This window comes from Rana temporaria, chromosome 4 (assembly GCF_905171775.1).
Source record: "Rana temporaria chromosome 4, aRanTem1.1, whole genome shotgun sequence".
In the NCBI taxonomy this organism is placed as follows: Eukaryota; Metazoa; Chordata; class Amphibia; order Anura; family Ranidae; genus Rana; species Rana temporaria.
The window spans coordinates 60,129,087-60,152,135 of NC_053492.1; the positions used below are offsets into that span (position 1 = coordinate 60,129,087).

General features: G+C 42.8%; 1 protein-coding gene across 2 annotated transcripts in view; it reads left to right on the forward strand.

The window, feature by feature from the left end:
• MEP1A (meprin A subunit alpha) overlaps nt 1–17,974 on the forward strand; it is a 41,615-nt gene extending 23,641 nt beyond the window's left edge. The window contains exons 9-14 of one of the 2 annotated variants that reach the window (XM_040348466.1): nt 1,733–1,882; nt 5,038–5,253; nt 8,105–8,578; nt 11,565–11,735; nt 15,236–15,443; nt 17,741–17,974. In XM_040348466.1, the coding sequence (XP_040204400.1) occupies nt 1,733–1,882; nt 5,038–5,253; nt 8,105–8,578; nt 11,565–11,735; nt 15,236–15,443; nt 17,741–17,888 (1,367 nt within the window). In that variant the 3' untranslated portion in view covers nt 17,889–17,974. The remainder of the gene's footprint in view (nt 1–1,732; nt 1,883–5,037; nt 5,254–8,104; nt 8,579–11,564; nt 11,736–15,235; nt 15,444–17,740) is intronic. The other variant, XM_040348467.1, reaches the window with a different exon arrangement.
• Nucleotides 17,975–23,049: the final 5,075 nt, after the last annotated feature.

Below are 23,049 nucleotides of genomic sequence, written 5' to 3' on the forward strand. Positions count from 1 at the left end.
AACTAGTGCAAATAATATTCAGTCCCAATCTTAAAGCGGAGGTTCACCCGTACATGACTCTTTTTCCCCTTAGCTTCATGCTCGTTTTGTCTAGGGGAATCGGCTAGTTGTTTTAAAATATGATCTGTACTTACCGTTTACGAGATGCATCTTCTCCGCCGCTTCCGGGTATGGGCTGTGGGACTGGGCGTTCCTATTTTGATTGACAGTCTTCCGAGAGGCTTCTGACGGTCGCATCCATCGCGTCACGATTTTCCGAAAGAAGCCGAACGTCGGTGCGCAGGCGCAGTATAGAGCCGCACCGACGTTTGGCTTATTTCGGCTACTAGTGACGCAATTGATGCGACCGTCGGAAGCCTCTCGGAAGACTGTCAATCAAGAAGGAACGCCCGCTCCCGAAGACCCATACCCAGAAGCGACGGAGAAGATGCATCTCGAAAACGGTAAGTACAGCTCATATTTTAAAACAACTAGCCGATTCCCCTAGACAAAACGAGCATTAATCTAAGGGGATTGTTTGAAAAAATAGTTTAATGGGTGAACTCCCGCTTTAAGCACAAAAAAATATTATGATAATAAATCAAAGTCCATAAAACACCAAACGTCCATTCCGTGCTTGTTGTGATATACTGATAGAGAAGTGATCCTTCACCAAACTTGAATAAACACTGAAAGTGACTGGATAAGTAATCTGCTTACCAAAGCACATTGACTCCTTATGATGATATAACTAGGCGATTCCAATGGACTCCTGGGATATCATTGTCAACTATCCCAGGAGTCCACGGGAATCGCCTACTGATTTACAGACCGGAATTTTCTTTGATTGACAGTTTGCTATAGCAATGGGACGGGAACTTCTGCTGACGCCTCCATTGCTATAGCAACCTGTCAGGATGAAAGAGCGCCATGCAGTGGCATTACTGCGCAGGCGCGAGATCAGATGCCCACAGCAGATATGGACCCTGCCTGCTTCTGAGATAAGGTTAGTTTTTAACCATTTAAACACTAACTAAAAGGAGAGCATTAATATCATTATCTAAATGTTGCATTTAAAGTGGACCCAATTGCGGTGGAGTATTTGAAAAAAAATAAAAAAATAACAAGCTTGGGGTATGCCTTAAAGTTGTATGTGGTATTACAGAACAGTTTGTTTTTCATGGACAGTCTAACTAACATCATACACTGGCTGCACATATTTGGCATTGAGCTCCCTTACAATAAACACCTCAATCTGCTTAATTTCAGTTTTAAATGAAAAGCTTTTATTCAGATTACTTTAGCAGTGACACTGTAAAATTGTCCAACAGCAGGACATTTAAAAAAGAAGGATTGGCCAAAATGTGCATCGTATTAGAGGGAAGATTATAGGCAGATTTTTACTTCACGAATTATCAGACAGCAGATGATACAGCAGTGTATAATTGGCCAGCAGAAAGACAATTTTAAATAGCAAGGCTAGGCCTAAATGTACTAGGGACAAAAGCATTTAGGGGTTATAAAACTATTTATTTATTGTAAAAATTGATTGCATACATTAGTGATATTTGTTTTTGTGAACTGACCATTTTCATCACAAAATGATCATGTGATAAAATGGCAGCAAAGATTAAAAAAGTCCTACGTCTTAATGGGTGAATACCGATATTGATAATTACACTGTTGCAGGTATTGGAGAAATGTATAACAAACACAGAATTGATTCCCATTAATGTGTATTGTTCCCTTACAGCTGCCCCGCTCATTCTCCTTGATCAGTGCTCCTTTGAATTCATCAACATCTGTGGAATGGTCCAGGGTATCACGGACGATGCAGACTGGGTCCATGAACTCAGTGTTCCTGGGGTTTCTGGGGACCATACCTTGGTAGGACGCTGTAGAGGTAATAAATTCCAGTAGAAAACTGCTGACATTACCTTGTGTGCCCCACAAGAGCATGGTCCTTGTGCAAAGGCCACGTGTTATGGTTTAACAGCAGGCATAAACACAGATTCTGCATTGATTGCTGTTGACAAGGGTCAATTACCTCGTTTGTTCCGGTTATGTAATTAGAAGAAAGAATGTACTATGATTTTCCCCAAACTGGATCTAAGTTTGTTTACACTTGTGTCACTTGAAAGTGAACTATGAACTTGCCTGTGATACTGAACACAAGATAATTTACTAGAAGGAGATAAGTGTTTAAGTGTACTTTGGTAAAATCTGAACTCATGCAAGCTATAGAATAGACATATTAATGCAGTTCTGTTCACTGACACATCATTACATAGTTACATAGTTAGGTTGAAAAAAAGACACAAGTCCATCTAGTTCAACCAATAAGAAACAAGCAAAAAACAAACAGACAAGAAAAAAAAAACATACAATCCCATATACACTATCCTATACCCACAGTTGATTCAAAGGTAGGCGAAAAACCCCAGCAAAGCATGATCCAATTTGCTACAACTGGGGAGAGGCAATCGGATTTTCCCTGGATCAACTTTACCTATAAATGTTAATATCTGCTTATATTATGCACATTTAGGAAATAATCCAGGCCTTTTTAAATGCAATCTACTGAGCCGGCCAGAACCACCTCTGCAGGGAGTCTATTCCACATTTTCACAGCTCTTACTGTGAAGAAACCTTTCGGTACTTGGAGATTAAATCTATTTTTTTCTCTAAACATAAAGAGTGCCCCCTTTTCTTCTGCGATGACCTTAAAATTAATAACTCAACACCAAGTTCACTATATGGACCCCTTATGTATTTGTAAATGTTCATCATACCCCCCCCCCCCTCTTAATCTCCTCTTCTCATGAGAGAATAAATTCAGTTCCTCTTAACTTTCCTCATAGCTGAGCTCCTCCATGCCTCTTATCAGTTTGGTTGCCCTTCTCTGCACTTTCTCCAGTTCCCTGTTTTCCTTTTTGAGAACTGGTGCCCAAAACTGAACTGTAAATTCCAGATGAGGTCTTACTAATGATTTGAACAGGGGCAAAATATCATACTCTCTGGAGTCCATACCTCTCTTAATTCAAGAAAAACCACAGCTTGGCATTGCATGCTATTATTAAGCTTATGATCTACCAAAACAGAGATCCTTCTCCACTACGGATTCCCCCAGTTGTACTCCCCCCTAGTATGTATGATGCATATTCTTAGCCCCCAAGTGCATAACTTCACATTTATCAACATTAAACCTCATTTGCTACCTAGTTGCTCAATTAAACAGTGCATTAAAGTGGTTGTACATGTACAACCACTTTTACTTACAGGTAAGCCTAGATTAAGGCTTACATGTGGGTACAGAATTAAATATACCCCCCTGCAACAACACTCCAGTCAGTCCTCTCCACGCTCTCTCGGGAGCCTGACAGCTGCTGGTTTTCCAGCATGCTTGTCCGACAGAAGCTTGTCAAACGGGCCCAATGTCGGTCAGTTTTTATTGAACCTAAATAGACCCCAATAAATACAATTTATGTAGTGCTATGAAATGTAACAACCTCGTGGAAAACATTTTTGTATGATAATGACCACTTCTTAAATTCTAAAGCATGTGTTACTAAATTCCTAGGAAGCCCAATCTTTGCTCTAAATGATCGTATTGCTTTGTGTTATTATGTCAAAATAGCTAGCCATGTCTACAGGACATACATTTGCTAATCTCTAATGTTTATAGCGGGCCAGAAGAGTCATGGAGTAGCTTGCTTATTTCTGTAGATGCAAGACTGGAGACTATTGTCATTGGGCAATCCATAATTCTGAGTTGTCCCTGGAACAAGAATTGGAGGAAAGTCTTCCAACGGGGACACATTTTGTGATATCTGCCTACGTGTAGACTTACCCTAACTTAGAAGAGATTTATACTCATTACCTGTTCTTTCTATGGGACAGAAATTGAAGGCAACCTCCCTAATTGGACAAAGGTGATAAATATAAACCTAGAAGGGTTTTAGCCATTGCCTGCTCTATGCTAAAAAAAAAAAAAAAGGTTTTGGCTTCAGATACAGTTTTGTGTAAATCTTCTCAAATCAGTTTCAAGAGGGGAGATAGTTTTTTGGTGAATCGTGCTTGTAGTCATGAGTAAGACTGTTATGGCAGAAACGTGTTGACTGTTTGTGCTGCACACACCGATGTTCCAGTAAAGTTGCTGTCCTGCTGCATTTGACTATGATTCCGTCAAACTTCTTTGTCTACAGTGCTTGTAAGATGAGGTGTAAGTTGAATGGCAAAGTAATGGATATACTTGTGCCCTATTTGAATTGAAATAGGCTGTAACACTTAGGCCTCGTACACACGACCGAACATGTCTGCTGAGACCTTTTTTCCGCGGACATGTTCGGTCGTGTGTAGGGCCGACTGGACAATTTTCCGGCGGATCGGACAGGTTTCCAGCGGACAACTGTTTCTTAGCATGCTAAGAAACATGTCCGCTGGAACCATGTCCGCCGGATATGTCTGATGGTCAGTATGACTCATCGGACATGTCCGCTGGCCCGAGAACCCACGCATGACGTCGAATTGATTTGACGCATGCGTGGAAGCTTTGAACTTCCGCGTCAGAGAACGTCGGTGTCGTATACGTCACCGTGTTCTCTGTCCGTGGGGATTTTGGTTTGATGGTGTGTACAACCATCAGACCAAAATCTCCGAGCGGACATGTCCGATGAAAACGGTCCGTGGACTGTTTTCATCGGACAGGTGCGCTCGTCTGTACGCGGCCTAAGTGACTGGTTTTCACTAATGGAAGGTGCACCACATGGAGTCACGTAATGGCAAATTTAGATAGGTAAAGGGCATTAAGTAATTACTAGGGATGGAAGACCAGGAAAGTCTCCCACACAGAAGAAGACTTTAGATTTCTTTGACGGATATTTATTAAACATCTAATTTAAAAAGTAATTTAGAACTGTTTTTAGAATGGCAATCAAACACTACTAGAATATTGTTTTAGAACAAAAAAAAGTATTTCTTGTTTTAATCTAATTTCTATTAGCAGATGTTATACTTGAGTACTCAATAATGGGTAATCATACAATCTTCTTCCTGCAGAGGCTGGTTATTTTATGTCCTTTAACACCCATGGAGGAAGTGTTGGAAAAACTGCCGTGCTGGAGTCCAGGATCCTCTATCCTAAGAGGACAGAGCAGTGTCTGCAGTTCTTCTACAAGATGGATGGCAGCCCGAAGGACAAACTCACCATCTGGGTTCGCCTTGATGATGGCACTGGGAATGTGAGAAGGATGAGGAAAATTAAGTCAATTAATGGTATATATTTTATTTTGCGTTATTTTCAGCCAAGAGGGGCAAAGGAGGATCTAGGAAGGGTACACAAAGCCACATATTTAGGGTGAGGTGTTATTGGTTTGGCTATCACTACCTCATGCATTAGGATATTCCATGGCTCTTGGTATAAATAACCCTTTTATATTCTGATCGAGAAACCATTATTTTTCTATATGCAACTTATGTCTAAGCAACAAAAAATAACAAATATCACTACCTGGAACACAGACAGCAGTAAAAAAACATTTTAAGAAGAGTTAAGAAAGACTAGAATCACTCTCAGGTTCCACAATCTTTAATAATGTGAAACACAAAGTTCCTGGTAGCCAGTTCATACGTGAAGCTTGCCTAGGTAGCCGAGGTGGATCAGATGCTAATATATATTTTTTTTGGTTAATGGGAAGATGAAAGTATTTATTTATTTAAAAAATAATGTTAATAATATGTTAACTTTAAAGTTGGCATTGCAATCAGGCTAGTTCAGTTTAGCCAAAAACAATAAGGCTCCATGCACACTGAGGCCGGGTTCACACCTATGCGAATTGGTTGGTTAATTTTATTAACACTAAAAAACGCCCAGGGCTAACATAGAGTTCAGTTTATGGGCTTTAAAAAAAAAATGCCAAAACGCCAATAAACTGCAGTTTATCAGCTTCAGTGTGCATGGAGCCTAATGCTTTGCAAGTGCATTTCAATTTTCATATAAAAATTTCAGTAGAGTGAACAGTGAAGCCTCGTACACATGTTCAGGTTTCCCGTCAGACTTTTTACCGCCGAGAAACCAGAGTGGAAAACTGAGAACCTGCTTGGTAACTTTTTCCCCCTACACGACCGGGTTTCCCGACAGGAAAACTGCCATGAGAGCTTTGGTCGGGAATCCCGGCCGTGTGTGTACGCTCCATCGCAGTGGTTCCCATAGGAAAACTGCTGGGTTAAAAACCGCCGGGAAATCCAGCGGGAAAAAAGAGAGCTGGTTCTCTTTTTTTTCCCCGGCAGTTTTCCTTTTGGGAAAACTGAGATGGAGCATACAGACGGCCGGTTTTCCCGGCCAAAAGCTCTCATGGCAGTTTTCCCGGAGGGAAAACCGGTCGTGTACGAGGCTTTAAATGCTTTTGCTGGGTTGCTCTAAGTTAATAGGCCTTGCTCTTTGCTTTTTAAAAACAACCCCCTAGATCGGCAAAATTAAGATTATGATTATGGAAAATATAAAATGTGTTTTTTTTTTATTTAAAGAAGATCTAGTACTTTATCCCATGATGTTAAGTGTTTTCTTACCCTAGTTACAAGGTCTGATCTTCCCCCTCCCCTCCTGCTGTCAACTATCTGACAACAGATTTAGAGGACTTTTTGAGTGTAGCTTTGTTTATTTAATAGAGTTGTTTAGTTTATTTCATCGAGTATTATTTGTCTTTTTTGTGGGATCATTGTTAAATTTATTCAAATCTGTGTACTGTTATTTTTCTTTTACAGTTTTTTTTCTCAGGGAAAAAAAAATAAAATAATAATGCTAATTATGGGGCAATTTTTTGGTACAACTGCAGGTCCTGGATAGTTGGAAGGAACTTATGTAATGCTCAGGAGTTTTTTATAGCCCTTTGCATCCTTAAAAAACACCTACATTTCATATTTCTTTTTGATGCCAATGCATTTTGCCAAAATAATGAATTTCACTACTATGGGGTAGATTCAGGTAGGGAGCGCGTATTTTTGTGCGGGCGTAACGTATCCTATTTACGTTACGCCTCCGCAGCTTTGACAGGCAAGTGCAGTATTCACAAAGCAAAGTTGCGGCTGCGTAGCGTAAATAGGCCGGCGTAAGCCTGCCTAATTCAAATGTGGAAGATGTGGGCGTGTATTATGTAAATGTATTGTGACCCCACGTAAATGCGCCGTCCGTGACAGTATCCCAGTGCGCATGCTGCAAATTAACCCGCAAAAAGACAATGCTTTTGACATGAACGTAAATTACGCACAGCCCTATTCGCGAACGACTTACGCAAACAACGTAATCGACGGAAAAATCGACGCTGGCCCGACGTCCATACTTAACATTGGCTGCGCCTCATATAGCAGGGGTAACTTTACGCCGGAAAAAGCCTTACGTAAACGGTGTATCTGTACTGCGACGGCCGGGCGTACGTTCGTGAATAGGCGTATCTAGCTGATTTACATATTCTAGGAGTAAATCAGCGTACACGCCCCTAGCGGCCAGCGTAAATATGCAGTTAAGATACGACGGCGTTGGAGACTTACGCCGGTCGTATCTTAGCAACATTTAAGCGTATCTCACTTTGAGCATACGCTTAAAGTTGCGACGGCGCGGATTCGGACTTACGACGGCATATCTACAGATACACCCGTTGTAAGTCTTTCTGAATACGGGCCTTAATCTCTATTTTCGCTGACATTTTGAGGACACAAAATCTCTCGATTTCGCTCATCCCTACTAATGAGCAGAAGTCTTGCAGGCTGTCTCTCTCTATGGGACTCCACATACAGTATAGTCACCTCATATAGCTTTTTCTCTCTGAAACTCCACATGTAGCCATATAAAATATAGACATGGAGTGCACTGCTGTCATCCCGATCAGCAGGCGATCACGTTATACCCTCTTTACAGCAAAGTTGTAAAGCACTGCAAAAGACTTGCAGTCAGCAGGGTCTTCTGCTCCATCTGCTGGCTGGATACTGTTATATGGTAAAGTCAGTCATAAGCAATATGTTATATTAGCCTGGATAAAAATAACTTATCCTTCAACAAAATTAAAATGATGTATACAAAGACACTTCTTTTTCTTTAACCTGATCCAAAGCCTCTTTGTATTTTGCACAGCTGACAATGACCACAACTGGAAACTCACCCATGTGACACTGAACGCTGATAAAAAGTTCCGTTACGTCTTCCAAGGTATTCAGGGAGATACCACAACAACCAGCGGTGGCATTGTCCTTGATGACATCACTTTGTCGGAACTGCCCTGCCCCAATGGAGTCTGGACCATCCGCAACTTTAGCCAGATCCTTGCTAATACTGTTAAAGGAGAACGTATTGTCAGCCGTTGTTTCTATTCCCCTGAAGGCTATGGTTATGGTGTGGGTTTATACCCTCATGGGCAAAATGGATCCACTTACACTGGTTACACTGGTATATCTTTCCACCTGTGCAGTGGGGAGGATGATGCTGTATTGGACTGGCCCGTATTGAACCATCAGTTTATTATAACAGTGTTTGACCAGGATCCGGACATTCGTCTAAGGATGTCTTCAAGCAGAAGCTATACCACATCCACTGATCAAGTTATTCCACGTAAGTACCGTGACTGGCACAAACACAGGTAAACTATGGCACTTTCCAGATATTTGTATTTAAAAGGAGAGTCCTCTTGTAAAGTTTAAATACTGTCAGTCAAATGAGAAGGGAGAAAACAGGACTGGACTGACAGAAGTCGCACTGTTCTGTGCAATGATGGTATCTGCCCCTTATGGAAATATAGAAGAATGATGACACACTGAGGCCGCGTACACACGGTCAGACAAAACCGATGAGAATGGACCGAGGTTCAGTTTCATCGGTCCAAACCAACCGTGTGTATAGCCCATCGGTCTGTTTTCCTTCGCTCCAAAATTTTAAAACATGCTTCAAAATCGAACCGATGGACCGCTACCCGATCGGTCCGAACCGATGGTTAGTACACAAAAGCATCGGTTCAAAACCCGTGCATGCTCAGAATCAAGTTGACGCATGCTTGGAAGCATTGAACTTCGTTTTTTTCAGCACGTCGTGTGTTTGACGTCACCGCGTTCTGACCCGATCGGATTTTGAACTGATGGTGTGTACACCCATCAGACCATCAGGCCACTTCATCGGTGAACCGATGAAAACGGTCCGTCGGACCATTCTCATCGGTTTTGTCCGACCGTGTGTACGCGGCCTAAGGGGGAAGTGTGGAAAGCCTTGGGCTTTTGAGCTGTTCAGGCAGCAGAGCTGAAACCAAGAAGTCATAGAGAATCCTGGGTTCTTCACTATACCTACACAGCAGCTGGGAGGCCTTCTGGAAAGCCTCAAGACCATAAGCGTGCGAACATGGTGTGCCAGGTGTGCCTGTGCACACCCTAATCACCCTGTGCTGCACAGATTGCCCCTGCTGCTTTGCTGCAGAGGAAGGGACTGGGGAATCTCTGTCCTCAGCCCCTTTCTTTTTCTCCAAAGTGGGACATCAGGGGTCTGTTTAGACTCCTGATATTTCACCAATGGGGCTCATAAAATAATTGTAAAAAACAAAATAATTAAAATATTATTGTAATTTTTTTCTTTGAAAAAAGGTAATACATTTTTTTTACTGACACCAACCTCTGCCCTACTGACACCATCCACTGCTCTACTGACACCAACCTTTATAAATTTACACACATGCATGTATGTTTGAGCTTTGGGGTGCACACCCTAATGCAATAGGCTGCGCACACCTATGCTCAAGACACTAATGCCACGTACACACGATCGGTTCATCCGATGAAAACGGACCGATGGATTTTTTCATCAGATATCCAATGAAGCTGACTTTCATCAGTCTTGCCTACACACCATCAGTTAAAAATCTGATCGTGTCCAACGCGGTGACGTAAAACACAACAAAGTGTAGAGAAAAATGAAGTTCAATGCTTCCGAGCATGCGTCGACTTGATTCTGAGCATACATGGATTTTTGACCGATGGATTTCCCCACGATCGTTTTTTTAACCTTTAGAAAATTTTAAAACAGGTTCTATTTTTTTTCACCGATGGGAAAAAAAACGATGGGGCCCACACACGATCGGTTCGTCCCATTGAAAACAGTCCATCTGACCGTTTTTATCAGACGAACCGATCGTGTGTACAGGGCATTAGGGGCATATATATAAAGCAACGCATCTGACATTCACCAAACATTCACTGCAGGTGAATCTTCCTGGTGTAAGTGTTTCAAAAGGTAGTGATTACAGCTTTAAATATGCCCCATGCATGCATTATTTTTAAATTGCTATTTCAAAGTGTTAGCATAAAAAATAAAGTAAGTTTAGTTTGGCTTTAAGCCTCTTCCACGCGGGGTGGGCTCTGCTACGAGTCCGCTTGCTCAGTGGGGAATCTGCTGATCTCTGCTGAGCAGGCAGATGGCTGGTCAATGTGCGCTCCACTTATGCAGCGAGGACACAGACACAACCTGCTCTCTTTTATGGGTGAACGGATGTAAACAGACCGCCTGTCCGTTTACACCCGACTGTCATCTGATCCATTAGACAGAAGATATGGTTCCGGCTAATGAGATGGTTCCTGTAAGGACTGCGCAGGCGCAATCCTTGCCGACGGAAATCTCCGAACCTCGGCCGGCATCCAGGGCGACGTGGAATTTGAGGAAAGTGGCCAGTCGGCCTCACGTTCTCGCTTTGCTCAGACGGCTCGCTCCGCTTGCTCGGCCTCCTGTCTCTTTTTTTAACATCCTCCAATCCACGGGGATGTTAAAGAATGAGCCTGGATGCCGGCTGAGGTTCGGAAATTTCCGTTGGCAAGGATTGCACCTGCACAGTCCTTACAGGAACAATCTCGATAGGGGAACCTTAACGACAAGTCACTGACCAATCGGAAGCAGGTGTGAGACCCGTTTTCTGATTGGCCAAAAAGAGAAGACTCCTGATTGGCTGCCGAGGAGGAGGGAGGAAATGGAAGCCGCCGCAAAGACCCATGGAGAGCAAGAAAACGATAGGCTGCCGCCGAGCAGGGGTGATGGGGTAAGTGCTACCGACTGGCGAGGGGGGTTGGGTGGCATACTGTTTGCCGCCCCCCCAAAAAAATTCCACCGTCCGCCACTGACTGGGTCCCATATATTATTATTTGTCTGGTTAGGTATGCTTATTTGCCAAACTCTTAATAGGTAGAGACAGGAACTGTATATAACGTTTGTTGTATGTATCTTCTTCACAGTCAGAATGAAAATTTGATGTATATACTCTAATAGCTACTGCTCCTATATCATCAGTGCCCACTAGTGGTCATAATGTGTTTCTATTTCCTGGCTGAAATATGGCCACTACATGGCACTGATGGTATAGGCACTCCACCTTTCAGAGAAAATACAACAAATATTTGTATTGACTGTGTGGATGTTTCTCACATTCGTACCCAAAGGAAAACCACATGAGACAACACACAAATTCTGTACAGATTGTGTCCCTAGTGAAAGCTGAACCCAGGATCCCAGTGCAGGAAAGCTGCAGGGCTAACTACAATTACATAACTTTTGTTTTGTATTTTAACAGCTCAGAATATATCTCGCTGGGAAAGACCCTCTAAGATTGGTACCTTCGACCCCTCTTGTGACTGCTATCGGACTACTGATTTTGGATGGTACACCTTCATAACTCACTCCAGTCTACACCGCAGGAGCTTCCTGAAAAATGATGATCTTATCCTGTTTGTGGACTTCGTCGGTAAGTTAGATGCTTTCAAGTCTCATAGTTTAATGGCTATAAGATATACACCGATTAGTCATAATTTTATGAACACCTACCTAATATTGAGTAGGTCCCCCTTTTGCTACCAAAACTGCCCTGGCCCATCAAGGCATGGACTCCACTAGACCTCTGAAAGTATGCTGTGGTATCTGGCCCCAAGCCTTCAGTAGCAGATCCTTAAAGTCCTGTAAAGCCTCGTACACACGGGCGGGTTTTCCGACGGGAAAACTGCCCAAAAACCGCCAGACGAAAAAATAGAGAACCTGCTCTCTTTTTTCCCGCCGGATTCCTAGCTGACTTTTTCCCGGCAGTTTTTGGCAGTTTTCTTATGGGAAAAACTGCGATGGAGCATACACACGGTCGGGATTCCAGACCAAAGCTCTCATCAGAGTTTTCCTGACGGGAAAACCTCTCGTGTGTACAGGGGAAAAGTTACCGAGCAGGTTCTCGGTTTCCCCCTAGGATTTTCGACGGATCTTTTCGGGAATCCCAGTCGTGTGAACTAGGCATAAGTTGCAAGGTGGGGGCTTCATGGACCTCATTGTTTTTTTTCAGCACATCCAACAGATCCCGAGACTATGGAAGTCAACACCTCAAACTCATTGTTATATACCTTAAAGGGTTAGTAAAGGAAAAATAATTTTCCTTTAAAATAACAAACATGTTATACTTACCTCCACTGTGCAGTTAGTTTTACACAGAGTGGCCCCGATCCACGTCTTCTGGGGTCCCACGGCGGCTATCTCTGGTCCTCCCCGCAAGTACTGACCACAGTCATGCGAGAGAGTTCGCATGGTGGTGAGTAATTGCGGGCACGCTCCCGTGATACAGCGAGCGGCCATAGCCCCTCAGCCCCGCCCCTCGGCCTATCACTCGGCCCTGCCTATCCCGTTGCGTCACTGGATGTGATTGACAGCAGTGCCAGCCAATGGCTGCGCTGCTCTCAATCCATCAGCTCTAGCCAATCAGCGGCCAGGCTGAGTGGCAAAGAGGATCTCGGGACTGAGCGCGGGACTTTCGAGGGGACAGGTAAGTATAATGGGGGCTCGGGGGGGGGGGGGGCGGCAGCATCAGTTGTTTTTTCACCTTAATGCATAGATTGCATTAAGGTGAATTTTTTTTTTCTTTACAACTCCTTTAAACCAGTGTTTCTCAACCTTTTTTCAGTCAAGGCGCCCTTTAAAATTCTACACAATCTCAAGACACCCTATTCTAAAATTTTAGAAACTAAACTTAGGCCTAGTACACACTAGAGGATTTATCCGCGGATACGGTCCACCGGACCGTTTCCGCGGATAAATCCTCTCGAGGATTTCCGCGGATTTGGATCCGATGGAGTGTACTCACCATCGGATCGAAATCCGCGCCGAAATCCCATCGCGATGACGTGTCGCGCCGTCGCCGCGATGATGACGCGGCGACGTGCGCGACGCTGTCATATAAGGAATTCCACGCATGCGTCGAATCATTACGACGCATGCGGGGGATCCATTCGGACGGATTGATCCGGTGAGTCTGTACAGACCAGCGGATCAATCCGTTGGGATGGATTCAAGCGGATAGATTTTAAAGCATGTCTTCAAATTTTTATCTTATTTTAAATCCATCCCAGGGGATAAAAATCCGCGGAAACAGATCCGCTGGATTGTACACACCAGGGGATCTATCCGCTGGAGCCGGTCCGTGGATCAATTCCAGCGGATGGATCCTCTCGTGTGTACGGGGCCTAATAGTTTTGCATAATGTAGCAACATCCACATTCATAGAACATTAGCAGTGATTTATTCTTCCAAAGCAAATACACCTTTGCACACTGGTACTGATTAGTATTCCAATGTTTCTCTTGACCGTTGGTTTCTCTCCCTTACTCAACTAATGTGACCCTGGTGCTGAAGTAGAGGGACAAGTGCCCGATGTCCTCCTTATCAACCGATGACATCATTGGTTGTTAGGATGCTGGCAGGTGGAAGACTGTAATGGTGCGCAATGAAATACGGTGGCTTTGTGTAACTAATAGGCAGGCTTGTATACAGGTTTTGGGCAATTTTGGGGTATTTTGCCAAGGCACCCCAGAAGACACTGGAAGGCACCCTGGTTGAAATAGGCTGCCTTAAACCATCCTTGAACCATGTTTGCAGTGTGGCAGGGCGCATTATCCTGCTGCAAGAGGCCACTGCCATTAGGGAATACTGTTTCCATGAAGGGATGTACTGTACTTGATCAGCAACAGTGTTTATGTATGTGGAACATGTCAAATAACCTCCAGATAATTGTCAGGACCCAAGGTTTCAAAGCAGAACATTACCCAAAGCAAAGCATTACCCAAAGCATACCCAAACATTACCCAAAGTCTCTGCCTTGGCTTGCCTTTCTAATTATATTTTCTGGAGCTCCCCATTAACCTCACGATAAAGTAAACCTTAACCGCTTAACGACCGCCGCATGCAAATATACGTCCACAGAATGGCACGTACAGGCATATGGGCGTACATGTACGTCCCCGCCTTTCCGCAGGTCGGGGGTCCGATCGGGACCCCCCCCGCTACATGTGGCGGTCGGAAGCCCGCGGGGAGCGATCCGGGACGAGGGCGCGGCTATTTGTTTATAGCCGCTCCGTCGCAATCGCTCCCCAGAGCTGAAGAACAGGGAGAGCCGTATGTAAACACGGCTTCCCCGTGCTTCACTGTGGCGGCTGCATCGATCAAGTCATCCCTTTTATAGGGAGACTCGATCGATGACGTCAGTCCTACAGCCACACCCCCCTACAGTTGTAATCACACACTAGGTGAACCCTAACTCCTACAGCGCCCCCTGTGGTTAACTCCCAAACTGCAACTGTCATTTTCACAATAAACAATGCAATTTAAATGCATTTTTTACTGTGAAAATGACAAAGGTCCCAAAAATGTGTCAAAATTGTCCGAAGTGTCCGCCATAATGTCGCAGTCACGAAAAAAATCGCTGATCGCCGCCATTAGTAGTAAAAAAAATAATAATTAATAAAAATGCAATAAAACTATCCCCTATTTTGTAAACGCTATAAATTGTGCGAAAATCAATCGATAAACGCTTATTGTGATTTTTTTTAACAAAAAAAGGTAGAAGAATACGTATCGGCCTAAACTGAGGGAAAAAAACATTTTTATATATGTTTTTGGGGGATATGTATTATAGCAAAAAGTTAAAAATATTGCATTTTTTTCAAAATTGTCGCTCTATTTTTGTTTATAGCGCAAAAAATAAAAATCGCAAAGGTGATCAAATACCACCAAAAGTAAGCTCTATTTGTGGGGAAAAAAGGACGCCAATTTTGTTTGGGAGCCACGTTGCACGACCGCGCAATTGTCTGTTTAAGCGACGCAGTGCCGAATTGTAAAAACGCCTTTGGGCATTTAGCAGCATATTGGTCCGGGGCTTAAGTGGTTAATTATAAAGCCAGCCTTATAAAGTGAAACTGTATTCCTCCTGCTTTTTAGATTTGACTCATCTAATAAAGTCTGAAGTTCCCATTCGGCCAGCTGTTCAGGTATATGAAGAAGAGGAAGTGCTTGATAGGAAGAAGCGATCCCTGGAAAGCCCAGCAGATTCCAAAGATTATGATGCCCAACCAATGGCAATGTGTGATGACAATCCTTGCCTGAATGGTGGAGCGTGCGTGAATGAGAATGGCAGAGCAAGCTGCAGGTACAGTGTATCTTATTGTTAGCCATGAAAGTTTTGCCATGGTACCTTTGGGCTCAATCTATGGTAGCTACCTGGTGAAATTCACACTTTAATTTATGGGGGACTATACTTTTGTATAGGAACATAGTGGGGAAAAGAGGAGATGACTTTAAAGGATTATGGGCCAGATTCACAGAAGAGATACGACGGCGTATCTCTGATACTCCGTCGTATCTCTCAGAGTATCTATGCGACTGATTCATAGAATCAGTTCCGCATAGATAGCCCTAAGATCCGACAGGTGTAATTGACTTACACCGTTGGATCTTAGGATGCAGTACCTTGGCCGCCGCTGGGTGGAGTTTGCGTCGTTTTCCAGCGTCGGGTATGCAAATTAGCAGTTACGGCGATCCACAAAGGTTTTCGCGTTCGTTACGTCGGCGCAAGTCTTAGTTTTCCGTCGCAAAGTTAAGCAATCTTTTTCATTGCTTAACTTTACACCAGCCATGTTAAAGTATGGCCGTCGTTCCCGCATCGATTTTGATTTTTTTTTTTCGGCGTAAGTACCTTACGCACGTCGCGATTTACAAACACGTCATGCCGCCGTAATTTCGCGCAAAGCACGTCAGGAAAATTGCGAACGGAGCATGTGCAGAACGGGAGCGCGGGAGCGCGCCTAATTTAAATGGTACACGCCCCATTTGAATTGGAAGTTTACAGGTAAGTGCTTTGTGGATCAGGCACTAACACTGAAAACTTGCGGCGGTGTAATGTAAACGGGTTAAGTTGCGCCGCCGCAATTGTACCTGAATCTGGCCCTATGTTTTTTAGAGGCTATGCTCAGGTTAAAGGGTCACTAAAGGAAACATTTTTTTTTAGCTAAATAGCTTCCTTTACCTTACTGCAGTCCTGGTTTCATGTCCTCATTGTTCGTTTTTGCTCTGATGTTGCTGTAATTCTTCTCTGTTCTGGACACTTCCTGGTTGTCTGTTTCCTGATCACCACAGTACTGGGAGATTTCTCACTGTGGTGACTAATCAAGGAGGTGTGATTAAAACCCCTCAGCACCAATCCAGTTTCGTTTTGCAAAACCTTTACTGCCATCTATTGGCTCTCTGGCTCTGTACATCAGAGAACCAGGAAACAACAGCAAAAACGAAACTAAACTGCAGGCACATTATATGATTGGTTTTTATCTATTTTTAATTATTTTTAAAAGGAATCAGTTAACTATTATGTCTCTATACCCTGTAAACAGTAATTTCAGGAAAACATTTTTTTTTCCTTTAGTGACCCTTTAAAGTTAGTCGTATACTTTACATTGTAATTTTGCAATTAACTTTAAGTATGTCAAAATTATGTAGTGTGATTTCCTAAACTAGGGGTCTCCAAACTTTCTAAATAAAGAGCCAGTTTACTGTGCTTCAGATTTTAGGGGGCTGGACCATGGCCAGTGGCAGTAGAAAATGTCACAGCATCAGTGGAAGTAAACGATGCCCCATCTTTGGTATTAGGGGAATTATTAGTGCCCCATCATTGGTGTGAGTGGAAGGAATAGTGTTTTGTATCAGTGAGAGGAACAATGCTCAAAAGCCCTTAAAGTGGATGTCACAATGTAGAGAATACGATTTCCTATCATCTGTGCCCAGTCTTGCCACACAGAGTTAATCCAGCTCTGAGCAATCCTCTTTTATTGCTCAGTGAAATACAACAGACTTTCAGATAAAAACCAAAGTCCTTGCTTCTGAAAAAAATGAACAATTCACATCCCCTCCCCTGTGTTTTGATTAAATGTTTTCAAAATATGGGGTGAGTCACAGTTCAGTGCCATGAGAAAATGCAACAGCCATGAGAATATACATAGAGCTCCAGGAAGAGGGGAGGGGGATGTAAATTGATCACATTTTACAGAAGCTGTGCATGTCTGCAAGCAGTGCACGAGATATGTAAATAACCTGTCACTCAAGCAAGGACATTGGTTTTTATCTGGAAGTCTGTTTTATTTCCCTGAACAATAAAAAGAGGATTGCTCAGAGCTGGATTAACTCTGTGTGGCAAGACTGGGCACAGATGATAGGAAATCTTATTCTCTACATTGTGACATAAAATTTTTTTTTTACATCCACTATAAAAGCAAAGGGCCATAGTTTGGAGACCACTGCTACAGACCATCAATAGATAAATAGTCTTCTATTTAACCCTTTAGTTTTGGTATCATTTTTGTTGATGAAATTCATGTAGGCCTCTATCAGAAACTGTCACTATGTGAAACCCTTTCATGATGTTCAAATATATACTTTTTTGACCTATCTTTGTAGATGTGCACCAAGCCAGGCATTTATGTACACGGGTCAATTCTGTGAGACGGCGCAGCTTCACGGGAATGTCCTCGGAATGATGATTGGAGGAGTGGCTGGAATCATTGCTATGACTATTGTCGTTCTCTCTGTCATGGGCAGAAAATAAATTCACTGTATACAATCAAATGAAAATCTGTACGATCTGCCTACAGAAACATCACTCATATTATTAAAATATATGAATAACACAAATGGTCGTCTGATGTTCCACTGGTGTTTAAAACGGATACAGTACAGTATATGCTAAACCTAAACATTAAGGGCCCTTTCACACTGGTGCGTTTTTGGCGCTTTTTCGCTCCCCATGCCCCTCTCCATTGAAATGAATTAAAAACGCGGTAAAGGAATCAAGGAATCAGTTAACTATTATGGTGTTTTACCACGATTTTAACGCTCCGTTTTTACCGCGTTTTTACAGCGTTTTTACAGCGGTTTTTAATTCATTTCAATGGAGGGGGCATGGGGCCAACTTTCATGAAACTTTTTGGTTTTTATGCTCTTTAGCACCACCCTTTGGGCAATTTCTGATAATGTTGTCTTATGGTTAGCATTGGTTTGGAGCATGCGTGTTTGTACTTTGGATTTTAGTCTGACAGACTTGTGTTCACACAATCAGATAATCCAACGGAACACATTTGTTGTCGGACACTTTGAGAGCATGACCATCCAACATTTGTTGTCGGAAATTCCGACAACAATTGTCTGATGGAGCATACAGACGGTCGGATTATACGCCAAAACACGTTCATCGGACAATTGTTGTTGGAATGTCCGATCGTGTGTACGGGCCTTAAGACTGCACACTGTGTGTATATAAAGCCTCATACACACGATCGGACTTCCATCAGACAAATCCGGGGATTTTTGTCCGAAGGACGTTGTCCGTGAACTTTTTCTGCATACAAACATTTTCAGCCAACATAAACCAAACCACATAGATTTTCAGCTCTTTACCGCCACCCTTTGGGAAACCTCTGCTATTGTTGTCTGATGTTCAGCATTGGTTCTGAGCATTCGTGTTTGTACTTTGGATTTTAGTCCAACGGATTTGTGTACACAAGATCGGATAATTCGACGGAACACATTTGTTGGACAATTCCCACAACAATTGTCTGATGGAGCATACAGACGGTTGGATTATGCAACAAAAACACGCCCGTTGGACAATTGTTGTAGGAATATCCGATCGTGTGTACTGGTGCGCAGTCATGTTGGAACAGGAAGGGGCCACCCCCAAACTGTTCCCATGAAATTGTCCAAAATGTCTTGGTATGCTGACGCTTTAAGAGTTCCCTTCACTGGAACTAAGGGGCCAAGCCCAACCCCTGAAAAACAACCCCTCACCATAATCCCCCCTCCACCAAATGATTTGTACCAGTGCACAAAGCAAGGTCCTTAAAGACATGGATGAGCGAGTTTGGGGCGGAGGAACTTGATTGGCCTGCACAGAGTCCTGACCTCAACCTGATAGAACTGACTGCGAGCCAGGCCTTCTTGTCCAACCTCAGTGCCTGACCTCCCAAATGGGCTTCTGTAAGAATAGTAAAACATTCCCATAGACACACTCCTAAACCTTGTGGACAGCCTTCCCAGAAGAGTTGAAGCTGTTATAGCTGCAAAGGGTGGGCCAACTCAATATTGAACATTACGGACTAAGACTGGGATCCCATTAAAGTTCATGTGCGTGTAAAGGCAGGTGTCCCAATACTTTTGGTAATATAGTGTACTTCAGGGATCCTTGTTTTGCGTTACAGGAACAACATTGCTAATGGAAACCAACACAAGTGTTACGTGACAGGCACCTATCAGTATGCAAAAATATTTAAAGTGAATCATATAACAAATGTTTGCAGGGCAGCCCAGGATGGAAGGTGATTTTTCATAGACTAACATAAGGTAGAATGACAGTCATCTAGAATAAAATCAGGTATATTTACACAAGCTGAAGACAAACAGTGTTTATCCTGCATTGAAATAAGATGTGAAGTAGAGAGAAGCAGCCAATAGCATCTATTGTTAGGGAATGCAACTCCGAGATCCCAGCTTCTTCCATTTGATGCGGCTCTCACAAGGTGATCTTACTTAGCCCCCGCTTAATGAAAATAATTTATAATATATTATAGATCTATATATATATATATATATATATATATACGGTATATATATATATATAATATTAAATTAATTATATTTATAATATATTATGCTAAAATAAAAGGTTCACACCATGTGCTAACCACGCTACTTCAATTAAATGAAAGTAATCACCAAAACAACTTCTTTAACCACTTAAGACCCAGACCTTTAGGCAGCTAAAGGACCCGGACAGTTTTTGCGATTCGGTACTGCGTTGCTGTAACTGACAATTGCGCGGTCGTGCGACGTGGCTCCCAAACAAAATAGGCGTCCTTTTTTTCCCACAAATAGAGCTTTCTTTTGGTGGTATTTGATCACCTCTGCGGTTTTTATTTTTTGCGCTATAAACAAAAATAGAGCGACACTTTTGAAAAAAATGCAATATTTTTTACTTTTTGCTATAATAAATATCCCCCAAAAATATATAAAAAAAATTTTTTCCCTCAGTTTAGGCCGATACTTATTCTTCTACATATTTTTGGTAAAAAAAATCGCAATAAGCGTTTATCGGTTGGTTTGCGCAAAATGTATAGCGTTTACAAAATAGGGGATAGTTTTATTGCATTTTTATTATTTTTTTTTTTACTACTAATGGCGGCGATCAGCGATTTTTTTCGTGACTGCGACATTATGGCAGACACATCGGACAATTTTGACACATTTTTGGGACCATTGTCATTTTCGCAGCAAAAAATGCATTGTTTACTGTGAAAATGACAATTGCAGTTTGGGAGTTAGTCACAAGGGGGCTCTGATGGGGTTATGTATGACCTCATCTGTGTTTCTAACTGTAGGGGTGTGTGGCTGTAGGTGTGACGTCATCGATTGTGATTCCCTATATTAGGGAACACACGATCGATGACGGCGCCACAGTGAAGAACGGGGAAGCTGTGTTTACACACAGCTCTCCCCGATCTTCAGCTCCGGGGACAGATCGCGAGACTCCAGCGGCGATTGGATCCGCGAATCCCGCGGTCACGGAGCTTCGGACCGGGTCAGGTGCACGCGCCCGCGACCCCACAGCTGGGCTTAAAGGGCAACGTACAGGTACGTTGATGTGCCCAGCCGTGCTATTCGGCCGACGTATATCGGCGTGAAGGGGTCCTTAAGTGGTTAAACTGGTTGGCACCATATTGGATTATTCCTCATTTTAATAAAGAACAGATAAAAGATCTCCTTCCTTCTTATGCCGCGTACACACGACCGTTTCTTCATGACGTGAAAAATTCAACTTTTTAAATTGGTCATTAAAAACGACCGTGTGTAGGCTCCAGAGCACTTTTCTCTACGTGAAAAATGGGCATTAAAAATTTAGAACATGCTCTAATTTTTCACGTCGTTTTTCACGTCGTGAAAAACACAGTCGTGTGTAGGCTTTAATGATGGGATAAAAACGCGCATGCTCAGAAGCAAGTTATGAGACGGGAGCACTCATTCTGGTAAAACTAGCGTTTGTAATGGAGATAGCACATTCGTCACGCTGTAACAGATTGAAAAGCACGAATCGTCTCTCACCAAGCTTTTACTTACACAAAATCAGCAAAAGCAGCCCAAAGAGTGGCGCCATCTGAATGGAACTTCCCCTTTATAGTGCCGTCGTACGTGTTGTACATCACCGCGCTTTGCTCGAGCATTTTTTTTTCACAATTGTGTGTAAGCAAGGCAGGCTTGAGAGGAATCACGTCGAAAAAAACATGGGGCCAGATCCACAAAAGGGATACGCAGGCGTATCTACTGATACGCCGTCGTATCCCTGTTTCTATCTATGCGGCTGATTCATAGAATCAGTTACGCATAGATATTTCTTAAGATCCGGCAGGTGTAATAGTTTTAAACTGTCGGATCTTAGGATGCAATACCGCGGCCGCCGCTGGGGGGAGTTTGCGTCGAAATTCCGCGTCAGGTATGCAAATTAGCACTTACGGAGATCCACAAAGCTTTTTCCCTTCTTTTTTTTTCCGTAAGTGTTAGTTTGCCGTCGCAAAATTAGGGCTGCTTTTACAAAGTGTAAACTTAGTACACCTTGTAAAAGTAGACCCTTCTTTCCCGCGTCGCTGTCAATTTTTTTTAAAAAAATTTTTTTTCCCGCCGCAACTTTTTTTTTCTTTTACACCCGTCGCGATTCTCAAAACTCGGCGCAACGTAAATCCGTGCAAAGCGCGTCGGGAGCATGCGCAGTACGTCCGGCGCGGGAGCGCGCCTAATTTAAATGGGACTCGCCCCATTAGATTGGGCACGCCTTGCGCCGGACGGATTTAAGTTACACAGCTGCAAATTTCTTGGTAAGTGCTTTGTGGATCGGGCACTTAGGTAGAAATTTTGCGGCGGCGTAACTTAAATAGGAACATTTAAGTTAAGCCCGCTGGCTGTGGATCTGGCCCATAGTTTTTTCTAGGATATTAAAAATGGTCGTGTATACGCAGCTATAGAGATGCCAGCCAATTGATACTGAAATTAGCAACAACCTTCTAGTATCTTTTCACTTCTGCCAATTGAAATATTTGCATTCAATATTTGCACTTAGAGCAGACAGCACTGGCACTTTGTGTATTTGGAATTGGAAGAACTATCATTTTATTGTTGATTTGGGTTTATTGGATTTGGGTTTTGATATGTGTAACATTGTTTGCACAGAATAGTGAATGTACTATATTTGCTCATTACTTATGCACTTCATGCTTTGCAGAGATACACAATAGTATAATTTCTATTGCTCCTCCGTACAACGCAAGCCTGTTAATCAGCAGAATAATTGAAAACGATGCACTACCTACAGTATACTGTACCTGCCTATGTACCATGTGGTTTATAGCACTTTATTGTTAAAAACTATTGGAGATTTGAGTCACAATGTACACATTTTGATATACTATTTCTCTTCAGATATATAGGTGGTGTGTAGCAGCTTAACCACTTGCTTACTGGGCACATAAACCCCCTTCGTTCCCAGGCGAAATTTCAGCTTCCGGCACTGCGTCGCTTTAACTGACATTTGCGCGATCGTGCGACGTGGCTCCCAAACAAAATTGGCGTCCTTTTTTCCCCACAAATAGAGCTTTATTTTGGTGGTATTTGATCACCTCTGCGGTTTTTATTTTTTGCGCTATAAACAAAAAAAGAGCGACAATTTA